General features: G+C 36.8%; 1 protein-coding gene across 7 annotated transcripts; it reads right to left on the minus strand.

Annotated features, from left to right (window-relative positions):
- Positions 1-1,270: 1,270 nt before the first annotated feature.
- LOC104239464 (uncharacterized) lies at positions 1,271-10,306 on the minus strand. 7 transcript variants are annotated; one of them, XM_070152805.1, is made up of 12 exons: positions 10,104-10,306; positions 9,965-10,018; positions 9,148-9,216; positions 8,790-9,070; positions 8,440-8,703; positions 8,095-8,355; positions 7,435-8,014; positions 4,846-5,052; positions 4,674-4,766; positions 4,507-4,605; positions 4,061-4,424; positions 1,271-1,539 (listed from the first exon to the last, which is right to left on the minus strand). In XM_070152805.1, the coding sequence occupies exons 4-7, from the start codon at positions 8,818-8,820 to the stop codon at positions 7,848-7,850; spliced, it is 723 nt and encodes a 240-aa protein (XP_070008906.1). In that variant the 5' UTR covers positions 8,821-9,070; positions 9,148-9,216; positions 9,965-10,018; positions 10,104-10,306; the 3' UTR covers positions 1,271-1,539; positions 4,061-4,424; positions 4,507-4,605; positions 4,674-4,766; positions 4,846-5,052; positions 7,435-7,847. The 7 variants fall into 7 exon arrangements, with proteins under 7 accessions (XP_070008906.1, XP_070008903.1, XP_070008905.1 ...); XM_070152802.1 differs by having other exon boundaries at positions 9,965-10,033; XM_070152804.1 differs by lacking the exon at positions 9,148-9,216 and adding an exon at positions 9,759-9,837 and having other exon boundaries at positions 9,965-10,033.
- Between the last annotated feature and the right edge of the window lie 5,327 nt (positions 10,307-15,633).

The raw sequence follows: 15,633 nt of genomic DNA on the forward strand, positions 1-15,633 counted from the left end.
AGTCCATGAAGATATCTTTGTCACTATCTTTTCAATGAGAGGCTGCCACTGCGCCAGGTTCAGTTTCTTGGAATCCCCAGGTATTTAAAATCTCTCCTTGTACATATCACACAGTCTGCAATATTTTCCTTCCCTCATCATTATACATACCTCCAAAATACACACAATTTTTAGCCAATTTTGCTTCTAAACCACAAGCAGCTGAGAATCTACCAGATCTGTCATGTAGCAAGTGCATACATTTAATGTCTCCTTTGGCAAAGAGTAGAAGATCATCTGCAAAACTTAGGTGAGCGTGATGCCTAATTTTGGATGAAATTTAAACTCTTTTTCATCTTTCAGTCCATTTAAGCCCTCACTCAAATACTCCATAACAATTGCAAAAAGAAATCTCCCTGCCTTAGTCACCTTGCAGCATCTAAAGACTTAGTAGGTTCCCCATTCACCTTAGGAAATTCCAACCATTATCCCATTACTTGCTCTACGTATCTCCACTCCCCTGCCCGTACATTTTCTCGTAATAACTAAACAATACTAATATAGTTTGGTCTAGTTTCTTTATACTACAAAATAAGAATTTGGCTCTTAAGTGTCCAACTCCAAAAATCTGATATAAATTTCGAGGAAACATTCCAAGTGAAGTTCACAATCTGCCAGCAATTCAAAAGATAAAAAACGTTTTGGTGGATAATTCCACCTTCTATATATGGGGAGTTTATCGAATTTGGTGATGATGGATATTGGTGCCAATAATCTTAATGGAAAAATTCATATAGAATTTGGAAATCTTGTTAATCTGAAAGAAATATATCTTGGTTCAAACAAGCAAATTCCTACTACAGGAAAATAGGTCTTTAGCGATGGGAAATTCGGTCGTTAAAACTCCAAATCCGGTCGTTATCAGTCAATTACGATGGGATAAAAACCGGTCGTCGCCGGTCGTTAGTGCCTCCGACGTTAAAGATAAACGACCGAATTTTGATCCCTTCGTAAAAACTCTTTTAACGATGGCAAGGAATCCAGTCGTTATACCAAGATTAGCGAGGGGATTTTCCTATCGTTATATGTCGTCCCAGTCATTAAAACCTTCGCTAACGATAACTAATTTTCAGTCGTTGTTAGTGTATGGCGACCGGAATTCCATTCGTTAATTGTATGTACTTTTAACGACATACTTTTCTAAAAACCAAAATTTTCCTTTCCAAATGTGAACTTTTAAGTAATAAATATATTACACGCATTCGAAATCATACAAAGAATGATGTCAATATTGACATAAAACATCTTTTTTAATTATAGATAGAGAACTAATCAAAGTAGCACTAATATTACATCCAAATTGCATGATCCATGTTTTCAATTCCTTAAAGAAAACAAAAAAATTAAAGAGAAAGTAAAATAGTAGTTTGTACGGATGACGACTACAACTCCTAATAAAACATAATAGATTTTCCTTGTTCTTCAACAATTCTAGCTGCTTCAACTTGCTCGGAACTATCTTTATGGAAAATTCTTCAAACTTCAGGCCCTTTATCTGATCTGTTAAAAAAGGTTCATATTAGTTGAGTAAGAAAACAAGATTTAAGATTGATAAGTTGCTACAACACAGTAAAATGTAAAACCACGAAGCGAAGAGCATCTCAAAATACTATGAACAATCAGTGCTTCTTACAACTACATTACTAAATCCACCTTTTTTACAATTATATTTTCTATCAATCAGTATGCATATGTAACGAGAATGAGCATTCACCCTCTAAACTGAAGTCTTCTCTTTCCTGTATCTATGAATGTCTGCAAAGTAGGCCAAGAGACACATATAAATTGTAGTATGAGCTGCCAGCAGCAGCCTGTATACAGGTACCATTTCTGCAGTTCAATAAACTAGCAGACAACAGACAACTGAAGATCCTTTAAAACTCTCCTTTTGATTCAATGACAGAAGTGGATCCCAACCAGAATCACTAAAAGGGTCAACATTGGGCATTGAAGTAGGGCAATTAAAGGAAGTATCACCATCATTTCATGTTGCATTGGTATTTATTCCACTTTGTATCCATCATTTCGTGTGCACCTTCAAAAAGGCAACACCATTGCAACGGAGATTAAGAAATCTTCATTGCAGAGATTCTGATGCATTTAAGTGAGGCTGCTTCATCTTCTTAATTACTTGAAGTAACTACATGCACTTCTCAAAGTGTCTCCTAGTCCATACATGTTTCCTTCACCCAGATCCTGAACTTCTATGATATTAGTGTTCCGTGCCCTTTTTATGACCTTTATTGAGCTGCATTCCTTCCATTCTTTAGTGCATCAATACCTGCAACTAGTTTAAATTCCTACTGGATCAAACCAGTTACGTGGTATAGATTTGACAGAAAATTGTGGTTGAGCCGCATCCATATCTTGTGCATGTTTTTCCACTCTATTTAGTGTAGTAGTAATGATTACTTCTGATTTATCAAAGAACACTTAGTGAACAATATGAAGGGCAGAAGGGGTCTGGCAAATGAAGAAAAATAGGGCTTCTGTAAATAAAGGTAGAAAAAAGTTGCACAGTAAGTACTGATCAAAATATAACAAAAGAAGAGAGCATTTTTATACTTCCTTCCATTTCCAATGAGTTGTCATGTTGGGGTATTGTTCTTTTTGGAAGTTTCTTTCATGCAATTAGAAGAAAATGGAGTCCTCTTTTCATGACAACAGTTTTGTTCCCCCCTCTAACCCAATAAAATGACTCCTGAATATTAAGCTTTATCAGATTGTACCAGTTCTTGTATCACAGTATGGGGAGAGTTACACTATCATTTAATGAACTCAATTTGGACGGTTAGTTCAGTGTCTGTTGTTCTGCTTGGCTAAGCATCACCACTGAACAATGTTGGGCAGAAAACTTGCTATACAGTCTTTGGCAATACAATTCAAGCACATTGGATACAAAGTGGAATAAATACCAATGCAACATGCTATTACACCAAACCAATATGGAATACATGCAAAAGTTTCCAGGGGAAGCAGAGAGATGACACACAAAAATGATCGCAAATATAGTGTACCGGTTCGTTGTTGTACAGTAAACTTACTCAACAGTATGTAGGGCAGAACTATTCTTTACTACATATGCAAGAACTACTAGGAGGAAAAATGGAGCAGCAGGAATGGAAAGGCAATAGAAATGACATTAGAATCTCAACGAAGGGAGTTTCATGAGTTTGCTCTTTAAGTCATCTCTGCCTTAAGTAAGATTATTTTTGCACAAAATGTGGTCCAATGAATTTGGTATAATTGCATCTTGTGGGTGCAGCAATTTCTACTGGTTGTTGAGTCTGTCATGAATAGCTTGTAGACCTCGTTTTGAGTTTTGATGACCAATTACATTTCAATTTACACCTTCTGAAGTTCTCTTTTGCATTTTGCAGTCTCTCATTTGTCTGCATTGCATCTAACTGTAACAGCTAATGAGATGTTTTGAGTATCTATGTCACAGTCACTTAGGAGGGAAAGAGTTATACGTACTTTCAAATAAAGTACTGGATAGGACGATCATGCTATAATGTTTTTGGATGACTACTTTAGTCAGGTTGGTGGCTTAACTTTTACTTTCTGTAAAGTATCACTTGATTTCAATAACTTCATACACCCTTCCCTTTCCTCTCCGCAAAGAGCGTTTCATATTTTGCTCCTTGTTTTCTTGTTATTGCCTATTTTCTGGTGTAATTTCTAAGAAAAACTTTAATTTCTAAGTACATTTGCACCCTGCACATCAGTGCCACCCAGATGTTTAACTATTTCATTGTCACTAACCTACACATTGATCAACATTTTGCAAAAAGGATTTGGCTATCTCTGCAAGCAACGGAAAATAGATCTGGACCTCAAATTTCAAATAATGTTATACGTTCAAACAATGAATCTGAGATGCACATATCTAATTAGATTTCAATATCAGAGTAACTGTACATATGTCAAGGTTAGTACTTTATTTAACTAACAACAAAAGACTTCACTAAATTTATTTAAGGATATTCATTAGGTCATAGTTGGTAGAAAGCGTACGAACCTGTTAAATACTAATTTTAGCTTGTACTTTGTTGACTTGAAGATGGTGCTGATGAAGGTTGATCACCCAGTAAGCTGATAATATGTGCATACTTAGAATCTATGTCGTCCATACGTATTTCTAGTGATTCTTTTGCTTTTTTAGTTGCATTCAGCTCAGTCTGTAGTGATTCTTTTTCTTTTCGAACTGCATTCAGCTCAGCCAATATTGCAGCCTTTGAGGAGCTACCACCTTTCAACTCCTTAGTGGTTATACCACCCCCTAATCCAACCATGTGACTCTTATTTTGAGGTCCGAAGCATCTTTCTACTACCTCGATATTCGTAAGAGATGGCTCAGATTGTACTAGTTCTTGTATCTCACCCTATAAAATACAAGAAAAATTAAAATAATAAAATACATCAAAAAAATGAATGATGTAAAATGAAGTTCATCAATAAGCATACATATTTTTCACCAGCTTCAGGTTCTACAAGCGTGTCATTTTTCTTGTGAGTCTCAAAGAAGATAGTCGCCATGTTTGGTGGATTACCGTCTTTGCTTCCCTTCACATTTAAATAAACAAGTCAAACAAAGACGAGATTTTTTTTATAGTATTGCACTGTGCACTTACCAGTTCGTAAATAATTTCTCTAATCGGCTTGCTACCCGTACGATGAGGCATTCTCAACTTAGACCTATTGATCGAGTTTCTAATACTTGTTTCCTATATTAAGAACAAACCATTGAAATCATGAGATATTACTTACAATAATAAGAAGTTAAAAGTAGTTATGAAGTCTTACCTTAAAATTTTCACTTAAAATATGTTGCTTGACCAACCATTCTCAATCACTCTTGTCTACCTCATCCGGGACATCTTTTAGTGCTTCATGCAATGACTTAAACTTCACATACTTGTGCAATGATCCTCTCCAATTGTTCCGTAACTTTCTCATATGATTTAACACATGATCTCTTTGATGATTCATGTCATCACTGTCAAATTTGTCCTAAATATTTTGCAAAATCATTAATCAAGAAAGTAAAAAATTTCATGTAAACTAAAGATAGTTTTTGCTATTTCAAACAAAATGTGTCTGTTTTCAGTTACATTGCTTAAGACCTAGGATCTTCAGCATTCATAAGTAAAGCATTTTCTAAATTATGTAGAGCTTAGAGACTTCAGAGCAGCAACATGCCTTAGAAACTACACGCCAATAATATATACAAAAAATGACTTATTGTGATCAAACATTCTATAAGAGGCAACAGAAAGTCAACAACCAATAAGCTCTAGTACTTTACAGTGCTATAAACCCAGCTTCCAGTATGCAAATTCTTGGATTTTAAGTAGAAATAACAAATATATGCCAAGTAATCAAATGTAACATTCTCTTCCCTTTTTAGCCTAACCCTCATAAGTCATAACACTATTTGAAGCAGTAACTTATAATCAAATCACATGCAGAGAATCAAACTAATTCCCCTCCACACCCAAATACCCCGTGCAGAACGGTAATGTAGAAGCAAGTGTCACTGTGCTAGGTACACATTGAGAAACTATAGAGAGCCTTCATGTTAGTCACTTAACAAATGTAATCAAGTAGAAGTTTTGACATTGAATGTGACCTTACAAACTAAGAGATACACAAAAAACTTGCACTAAAGGCTGCAGCTTTACAACAAAACATTACAATATATGTAATAATTCACTAACACCATTATTGTGAGAAGACTATAGAGGTGCTTGCTGTATTACCTGTTACCTACATTCTGGAAAGTCCAAGAAGTTATTACGATTAGTTGTTGCAAAATACTACATATGGTGTCATTAACAAGAAACCAATATTTAAAATTAGGAGTGGAAGTGCTGAACCATTTTTCATGAGATCTGGAACATGTAATTAGGGCAAGGAACACTAAAATCTCCAACAGTTTTGCTTCCTATAGAGTTCTATCTAGAGAATAAGAAACATGCTCCTTGACTAGCACCTTAGATTTTTCCTTCTTATTGATTCCTTAAAACTGGATCATTATAATTTGCCAAAAGGGGAATGAACCTCTGGAAAATGTAATTGGATTTGTACTTGTAGGCAAGACTGGGATCAGGTTAGATTGGATGAGGAGACTGAAGATAGCCCTTGGAGCAACCCGAGGTTTGCAGTATCTTCATGACCTTGTTAATCCCCTATCATACACAGAGACATCAAGTCCAACAACATCTTGCTGGATGAGCACCTAAATACAAAAGTTGCTGATTTTGGTTTGTCCAAGCTTCTAGGTGACTTTGAAAGGGGTCACATTACCACTCAGGTCAAAGGAACAATGGTGAGTAAAGATTCTCTTCATGTCTGCCCAAACTTGTTTGATTTGGAATATTGTATGCTTATATCCTAGCATTTTCTGATGTCCACAAGTTCTGAAATTGTATTGTCTCGATAATTTCTAGTACAGTAGGAACCATTTGGGACTTTCTAAGGGAGAAACATCTGCACTTAGGGGCATCATACCTTTGTGTCAATAAGACATAAGGGGCATCATACCATTGTGTCAATAAAATGCAGCTTAACTCTCACACCAGAAGAATTACTCAACAAGAACAACTACTGCCAGGTGCTGAATGATCAGCTATGACATGGGATTTTGGTGTTCAAAAATGGGATCGATGAGTGCATTCTGGACTAAAATCTCAGTGCACTTCATTACCCCCATATACCAGGAAGGCTACCGAACAAAGTTGGTCTCAGAATTTTGCCCAAAATCATAAGAGATCTGCAGCAAACTATGCAAACTCACTGATGCGCACAACTGCTGGTATAAAGACGTCATATTTTACAGAGCATTTGTGGTGGATCACAAGGTGCTACAGCTGGTACAATGCACTTGCATTAATCATATACAACACAAAGGATATAATGATCGTGGCTTCTTCAGCTCATCACCACAAATCTGGATAATGCAAGATGCAAAAATTGCTTACGCACACACTCAAGGAAGATGCAGATGCAGGTTTGGACATTAATTTGGAAGATTCACTGGATTCATTATGTTCAAAGTTGGGGCAACAATGGTGATACAAAAAGATCTATTTGAGATTTTTTTAAAATTCTAACTAACATCTTAATTAGATAACACTACATAGTCACATAACACACTGTCTAAGTTAGACCTAGAGATTCAAGAAGTGATCCCGACAAGGGATGCAGTGAAACTAATTGAATATAAAATGCAACAGATCATTTGTGGAATTAGCATTGATTAGAACTACTTTAACAAAAATTTCCAGCTAGCATCAGCATATCTAACATAGACCATAAACAAAGTAGGAACGGTAACAAAAATTTCAAGTACTTTCAATTAAAATATTGCTTTATAGTGCTTTAGATTCTTACCGTAACAGCTCGCCACATGTGTTCCAACTTATCTTTTCTGATGTCCTTCCACGAATGTACTTGCAACGGACAGATATTACAATCACGAACTAATATACCCAAGTGTCTCGAAAATGAGGATTGATGCTTCCCAACAACCCGATTGTGGTAAAAGTGGACTCTAAATGTTTCTCCAGGTTTGAGTCCCGCAACATCTTTATTCCTATTCTTTCCTCTCACCTTTTTTGGGTTCTCAGATTCTCATAGATATGCAAATTTTAATTTTTAACATAAATTAAATTCCAATCTTATATAAAAAAAACATTAAACTTGATACCTTGCATCATTTCATCTTCTTGAGCGAGAGAAACATCGTCTTCCATCGGATCGAAACTAGGAGGCATAAGATTATTACTATTATGTGCTAGCTTATTCTACTCAGAAGCTGCTGAGTTGTGATTTTTACTTTCCCTAACAAGATTTCTCTTTCCAACGCTTCCTTTTACCGAGACCACAGATCTAACGTTTTGCCCGCGTACCCTTGCTAAAGCGCCGGGTTGACTGTAAGTGTCTTGTACATTCTTCGAAGTAGCTATAGTTTCTGCAGATTTTGATTAGAGTAAAGCATAAAAAAACTTCTAGTCTTATAACAAACAAAAAAGAATAATTAAAGCTTGAGACCTTGCATCATTTCAGCTTCTTGAGTGAAGGGAATATCTTCTTCCATCATATCAAAACCAGGAGGCATAAGATTATTACTATTATGTGCTAGCTTATTCTGCTTAGAAGCCCCTGAGTTGTAATTTTTAATCTCTCCAAACAGATTTTTTTTGCCAACATTTCCTTTTGTCGAACCCAAAGATCGAAAGCTTTGCCCTCGTCCCCTTGCTAAAGCACCAGGTTGACTGCAAGTGTCTCGTACATTCTTCGAAGTAGCTCCAACTTTTGCAGATTTTGATTTGAGTAAAGCATAAAATAACTTCCAGTCTTATAACAAACAAAAAAAAAATAATTAAAACTTGAGACCTTGCATCATTTCAGCTTCTTGAGTGAAGGGAATATCTTCTTCCATCCTATCAAAACCAGGAGGCATAAGGTTATTACTATTATGTGCTAGCTTATTCTGCTTAGAAGCCCCTGAGTTGTAATTTTTAATCTCTCCAAACAGATTTTTTTTGCCAACATTTACTTTTGCAGAGCCTAAAGATCGAAAGCTTTGCCCTCGTCCCCTTGCTAAAGACGCAGGTTGAATGTATGCAAGATTTACATTCTTCAAAGCTCCTCCTGTTTCTGCAAATTTTGATTTATGTGAAACATAAAACCAATACCGGTTCAATAAGAAACAAAAAAAAAAGTTAAAACTTAAGAGACCTTACTTCGCTTCAGCATCTTGAGCAAGGGGAGCATCGTCTTCCATCGAAGCGAAACCAGGGGGCACAAGATTATTAGTATGTGCAAGCTTATTCTGCTCAAAAGCTATTGAGTTGTGATTTTTACTTTCACCAATAAGAGTTCTTTTTCCAATACTTATTTTTACAGATCCCAAAGATCCAAAGTTGTGTCCTCTTCCCCTTGCTAAAACACCAGGTTGAATATATGCATGATGTACATTCTTTGAAGTTGCTCCCCTTTCAGACTTTGATGGATTCATGTCAACCTAAAATAAATAAAAGTATGGAGTAACTGTTAGCTGAGAAGAAAAGTCAAAGAAAATAGTAGACCTCTTTTACATACACAGGCACCATTCCAAAATTCCATCTTGTTAAGTTTCCTGATATACCCAAAACAGGCTACTATATGAACCTGAAGTCAAAACCCCAGTTAGTATCCAACCATAAATAGTATCACATATTAAAGTAAAGATAATAACTTTACCTATTATTTTCCTTTTACACGTGCATAACCATTAGCAGAAAACTAACCACATGCATTCAACATTCAATAAGCAGAGAATTTGAATAGTGCAACAACACATTAGCAACATGTCAAAGTTGCTCCATAGGTTATTTCAACTACAGCAAGCTACTTTTAAGGTAGCTTTTTCACCATACTGCCTTCCAGCGATCTAACTGCATTATTTTCTAAAACAGGACTGGAGTAGAAAGATTTTCAGTTTCACCGAAAATCAACCAATCTCATTATATGGCACAGATTAGCAAAAATCATCAGTACTACATAGAATTAGAGCAAATATCTAACTTTCGTGATTTACTCTCAAGCAGATGAAAATTATGAAAAATCTAACTCTAAAATTTTATTTTGAGACGGGATTAGAACATGCAACACGAAAGCATCCTAATAAAATATAGAAAATTTGAATAGTGCAACAACACATTTGTTCTTACATGTAATTCCTCGAACACAATAATTGCAACACATTAATACCAACTTCAATACCCCCATTTGCTTGTTTTCACTTTCTATCTTCCCTTGCAAGTTGATGAAAGGGGCTACTTTACAATTCAATTCACTCAAAGCAGAAGACAGAGCACATCCAGTAGCCAAAATTTATAACAATAAAGCAAAGGGAGAAAACTCAATTGTCACTCACCAGAGAAGGCAAGAAAGGTGGAGCCTCAATGAGTGATGTCTTCTTGTGAAACACCTAGCAATTCTTAGCCTGATATTGGAAATCGTTTTGCTATGAATAAATAGAATTATCAACACAAAAGCTAATAGGAAAAGCTTACCGAGCTTCAGCTGATGAATTTCGACTGTCTATTTGTCATCTAGACCGGATAGAGGCCTAGAGATTCACCCAAATCTGTTGCTTTTTCTATATAATAGAAATTGACATTAGAATACTATCTGGTTTAGGATTTAAATGAGGTGTATTGATAAAACTACTTCTTTGTTTATTGGGTAAAGGGTAAAGACACGTGTTTTACAGCTGTTGACATTACATCCTAAGACTAAAGTATGAATTTAATCTGAATTAACAATTCAAAACTACCCATGTTCGTACACCCAAACTCTCATTTCTATTTAAACTGTACGTCTACTATGTTGATGGCATGACACAAATACATTTAAAATACATGTCACTATTGTTGAAGTTTGGCAAAATGCCAAAGTCCCACATTGGTTGGGAGTTAAGTTTGGGGGGATTTTTCCCCTATAAAAGAAGGCCTAATGTTTAGGATTGAAATACACCTCTCATTTGCCTTCTCATCTGTTTAAGGCATTTGTATCTTCTCTCTTTAGTATTATTTTACTTGTATTTTTGGAGTGAAATAAAATATTGGTTGTGTCCGAGGAGTAGGCAAAATTAGCCGAACCTCGTAAATTCTGGTGTTCCCTTTATTGTTGTTTTATTGTCTTATTTATTATTTGGTGGCTGTCATAATTTTTGGTATAGTAGTTGTGACTTATTCACACTATATACATTTGGCTTCCGCAACAATTGGTATCAGAGCCAAGGTACTGTCTAAGTATGCTCTGTGGTTGCAGCATAGTCTGATCTTCCACATCAGAAAAGATTTATCTTGGTAACTGAGTCAAGGTTCTGTCTGAGTATGCTCTGTAGTTGCAGCTTAGTCTGATCTTCTACATCAGAAAGGAAATAATCTTGATTTGTGTCGTCAGCTATTAAATAATATTTGTGTCAAATATGGGGGACAATAAACAAGAAGAATCTACATCAAGTGTCAACAATACGTCATCATTGGCATCTTCGCTTATGACAAGAATTGTGTCAAATGCGAAATTTGCGGTAGAAATTTTTGACGGGTCCGGACATTTTGGGATGTGGCAAGGCGAGGTTCTAGATGTCCTTTTTCAACAAGGGCTAGATCTGGCCATTGAAGAAAAGAAACCAGATGTTATTGGAGAAGAAGATTGGAGAATTATCAACCGTGTTGCTTGCGGTACCATTCGATCCTACCTTGCTAGAGAGCAGAAATATCCATACACAAAGGAAACTTCTGCAAGTAAATTATGGAAAGCACTGGAGGATAAATTTTTGAAGAAAAACAGTCAAAATAAATTGTACATGAAGAAGAGACTGTTTCACTTCACCTATGTTCCTGGTACCACGATGAATGAACATATCACCAGTTTCAATAAGTTGGTCACAGATTTGCAAAATATGGATACAACTTATGATGATGGTGACTTGGCCTTAATGTTGTTGGCGTCACTTCCTGATGAGTACGAGCACCTTGAAACTACTCTACTCCATGGAAATGACGAAATTTCTCTCAGAGAAGTTTGTTCAGCTTTGTACAGCTATGAACAAAGAAAGCGAGAAAAACAGAAGGGCGGAGAAGGAGAAGCACTGTTTGTGAGGGGTCGTCCTCAAAATCAAACGAGGACAAAGAAGGGAAGATCCAAGTCAAGATCCAGACCCAGTAAAGATGAATGTGCCTTTTGTCGAGAAAAAGGGCACTGGAAGAAAGACTGTCCGAAGTTGAAGAATAAGGCCAAACATAACAATGGAAAGGCTATTATGGATTCAAATGTAGCTGATTGTGATGATTCAGACTTCTCATTAGTTACAACAGAGTCATCAACATCATCAGACATATGGTTGATGGACTCGGCTTGTAGCTATCATATGTGTCCCAACAGGGACTGGTTCATGGAATTTCAAGAAGGAGAATATGGAGTCATCCACACAGCGGATAACAGCCCTCTTACCTCATATGGCATTGGTTCAATACGATTAAGGAACCATGATGGAATGATCAGAACATTGATAGATGTTCGATATGTACCGGATTTGAAGAAGAATCTCATCTCTGTGGGAGCCCTAGAATCAAAAGGGTTCAAAATCATTGCAGAAAATGGAGTGATGAGAGTATGCTCCGGTGCACTAGTGGTAATGAAGGCTAATCGGAAGAATAATAATATGTACCGCTATCGTGGCAGTACAGTTATTGGGACAGCGACAGTAACATCCAGTGACGACAAAGAGGCAGAAGCAACCAAGCTATGGCACATGCGCTTGGGACATGCTGGAGGAAAATCCTTGAAAACTCTATCAGATCAAGGATTGTTAAAAGGAGTAAAGGCTTGCAACTTGGAGTTTTGTGAGCATTGTGTCAAAGGGAAACAGACAAGGGTTAAATTTGGTACAACGATCCATAATACTAAAGGCATTTTGGATTATGTACACTCTGATGTTTGGGGTCCTTCCAAAACACCTTCATTGGGTGGGAAGCACTATTTTGTAACCTTTGTTGATGATTTTTCTCGAAGAGTGTGGGTGTATACAATGAAAAACAAGGATGAAGTGCTGGGAATTTTTCTCAAATGGAAGACGATGGTGGAGAATCAAACAGGCAGGAGGATCAAGTGTATTCGCACAGACAATGGAGGTGAATACAAAAATGATCATTTCAATAAGGTCTGTGAAAATGATGGCATCGTCCGACACTTCACTGTTAGACATACACCACAACAGAATGGAGTGGCAGAACGTATGAACCGGACCTTGCTGGAGAAGGTACGGTGTATGTTGTCCAATGCTGGCTTGGGCAAAGAATTTTGGGCTGAGGCAATTACATATGCATGTCACCTCATTAATCGTCTACCATCTGCTGCTATTGATGGCAAAACACCATTTGAAAAATGGTACGGAAAACCTGCTGTAGATTATAACTCTTTGCACGTGTTTGGCTCAACTGCATATTATCATGTGACGGAGTCAAAATTGGATCCAAGGGCAAAGAAGGCTATTTTTATGGGAATTACTTCTGGAGTCAAAGGATATCGCTTATGGTGCCCTATGACAAAGAAAGTAATATTCAGCAGAGATGTTACCTTTGATGAATTTGCTATGGTAAATAAGGTAACAGAAGATACCAAACAAAATGAAGGTGCTTCTAAGCAGGTGGAGTTTGAGGGAAAATTTATTTTTCCTACACAAGAAGCAGAGGAGGAAACAAATGAAGATTACCCTCTGGAAGGAGAGCCAGTAGAGGAGATTCCAACTCAGGAATCTCAACAACAACTTGAATCAATAGCAACCAGCAGGCCAAAAAGAACAATAACGAAACCTGTTCGTCTCATAGAGACGGTTGCTTGTGCAACCTCAATTGTAGCTGATGATGTTCCTACTACTTATAAAGACGCTGTCCAAAGTTCAGAAGAAGATAAGTGGAGGATTGCCATGAATGATGAAATACAGTCCCTTCATCAGAATCATACATGGAGATTGGCCAATCTCCCGAAGGGAAAGAAAGCAATTGGGTGCAAATGGGTATTTGCAAAGAAGGAAGGATTTCCTAACCAAGTAGATGTTCGCTACAAAGCAAGATTGGTGGCCAAAGGATATGCTCAAAAGGAGGGAATTGATTACAATGAAGTGTTTTCTCCAGTTGTAAAACATTCCTCCATTAGAATTATGTTGGCTTTGGTAGCACAATTGGATTTGGAACTAGTTCAGATGGATGTAAAAACTGCGTTTTTACATGGAAACTTGGAGGAGGAAATCTACATGACTCAGCCAGAAGGATTCAAAGTTGCTGGAAAAGAAAATATGGTGTGCAAACTTGAAAAATCGTTGTACGGATTGAAACAATCTTCTAGACAATGGTACAAGCGATTTGACGAGTTTATGTTGCGGCAAGGGTACAAGAGAAGCAAATACGATCATTGTGTGTATTTGCACAAGCTTAAAGATGGTTCCTTTGTATATCTTCTCCTATATGTTGATGATATGTTGATAGCTTCCAAGAATTCGGAAGAAATTGATAAGTTGAAGATTCAACTGAAGAAGGAGTTCGAGATGAAGGATTTGGGTGAGGCAAAGAAAATTCTTGGCATGGAGATAATTAGAGATAGACGTTCAAAAAAACTCTGTTTATCTCAAAAGGAATATTTGAAGAGAGTACTTCAACGTTTTGGCATAGATGACAAGACTAAGCCAGTTAGTACTCCACTTGCTTCCCATTTTAAGCTAAGTACTACTATGTCGCCAATGGATGAAGCTGAACGAGAGTATATGTCAAAGGTACCATACGCAAATGCTGTTGGTAGCTTGATGTATGCAATGGTTTGCACAAGGCCTGACATTTCACAAGCTGTTGGAGTTATTAGCAGATATATGCACAATCCAGGGCAGGAGCATTGGCAAGCTGTGAAGTGGATTCTACGGTATATTCATAATACTGTAGATGTCGGGTTAGTTTTTGAGCAGGAAGACAATCAGTTTGTAGTTGGATATTGTGACTCAGATTTTGCGGGTGATATGGACAAACGAAGATCAACTACTGGTTATGTGTTTACTTTTGCAAAGGCACCAGTTAGTTGGAAGTCTACTTTGCAGTCAACAGTTGCTTTGTCTACAACAGAGGCAGAGTACATGGCTATTACAGATGCTGTGAAAGAGGCAATTTGGCTTCAAGGATTGCTAAAGGAGCTTGGTGTTGAACAAAAAGGTATCACAATTTTTTGTGATAGTCAAAGTGCTATTCAATTAGCGAAGAACCAAGTTTATCATGCAAGGACGAAGCACATTGATGTTCGGTATCATTTCGTACGAGAAATCATAGAAGAAGGTGGAGTCACGGTGAAGAAAATTCATACTACAGAGAATCCTGCTGATATGCTGACAAAGGTGGTGACTGCGGTCAAGTTTCAACATTGTTTGGATTTGATCAACATTGTTGAACACTGAAGATTGAAGATGAAGACACAACCAAAATTTGTTATTGAGAGAGAATTGAAAATGTGGAATTTTGCCAAGGTGGAGATTTGTTGAAGTTTGGCAAAATGCCAAAGTCCCACATTGGTTGGGAGTTAAGTTTGGGGGGGATTTTTCCCCTATAAAAGAAGGCCTAATGTTTAGGATTGAAATACACCTCTCATTTGCCTTCTCATCTGTTTAAGGCATTTGTATCTTCTCTCTTTAGTATTATTTCACTTGTATTTTTGGAGTGAAATAAAATATTGGTTGTGTCCGAGGAGTAGGCAAAATTAGCCGAACCTCGTAAATTCTGGTGTTCCCTTTATTGTTGTTTTATTGTCTTATTTATTATTTGGTGGCTGTCATAATTTTTGGTATAGTAGTTGTGACTTATTCACACTATATACATTTGGCTTCCGCAACAACTATGACAAAGAAAAAAATGCTCTGGAAACACAAAAAAGACCACTAAAAGTTTCCATAATTTGTTAAAAGAAATTATTTTTATACTCCTGAGTTAGCAAAAGATTAAATCTACAGAACTATTTTAAGAAACTTCAACTACATCCTTGAGATATGAGGAGCAGAAA

Source organism: Nicotiana sylvestris, chromosome 8 (genome assembly GCF_000393655.2).
Source record: "Nicotiana sylvestris chromosome 8, ASM39365v2, whole genome shotgun sequence".
Classification (NCBI taxonomy): Eukaryota; Viridiplantae; Streptophyta; class Magnoliopsida; order Solanales; family Solanaceae; genus Nicotiana; species Nicotiana sylvestris.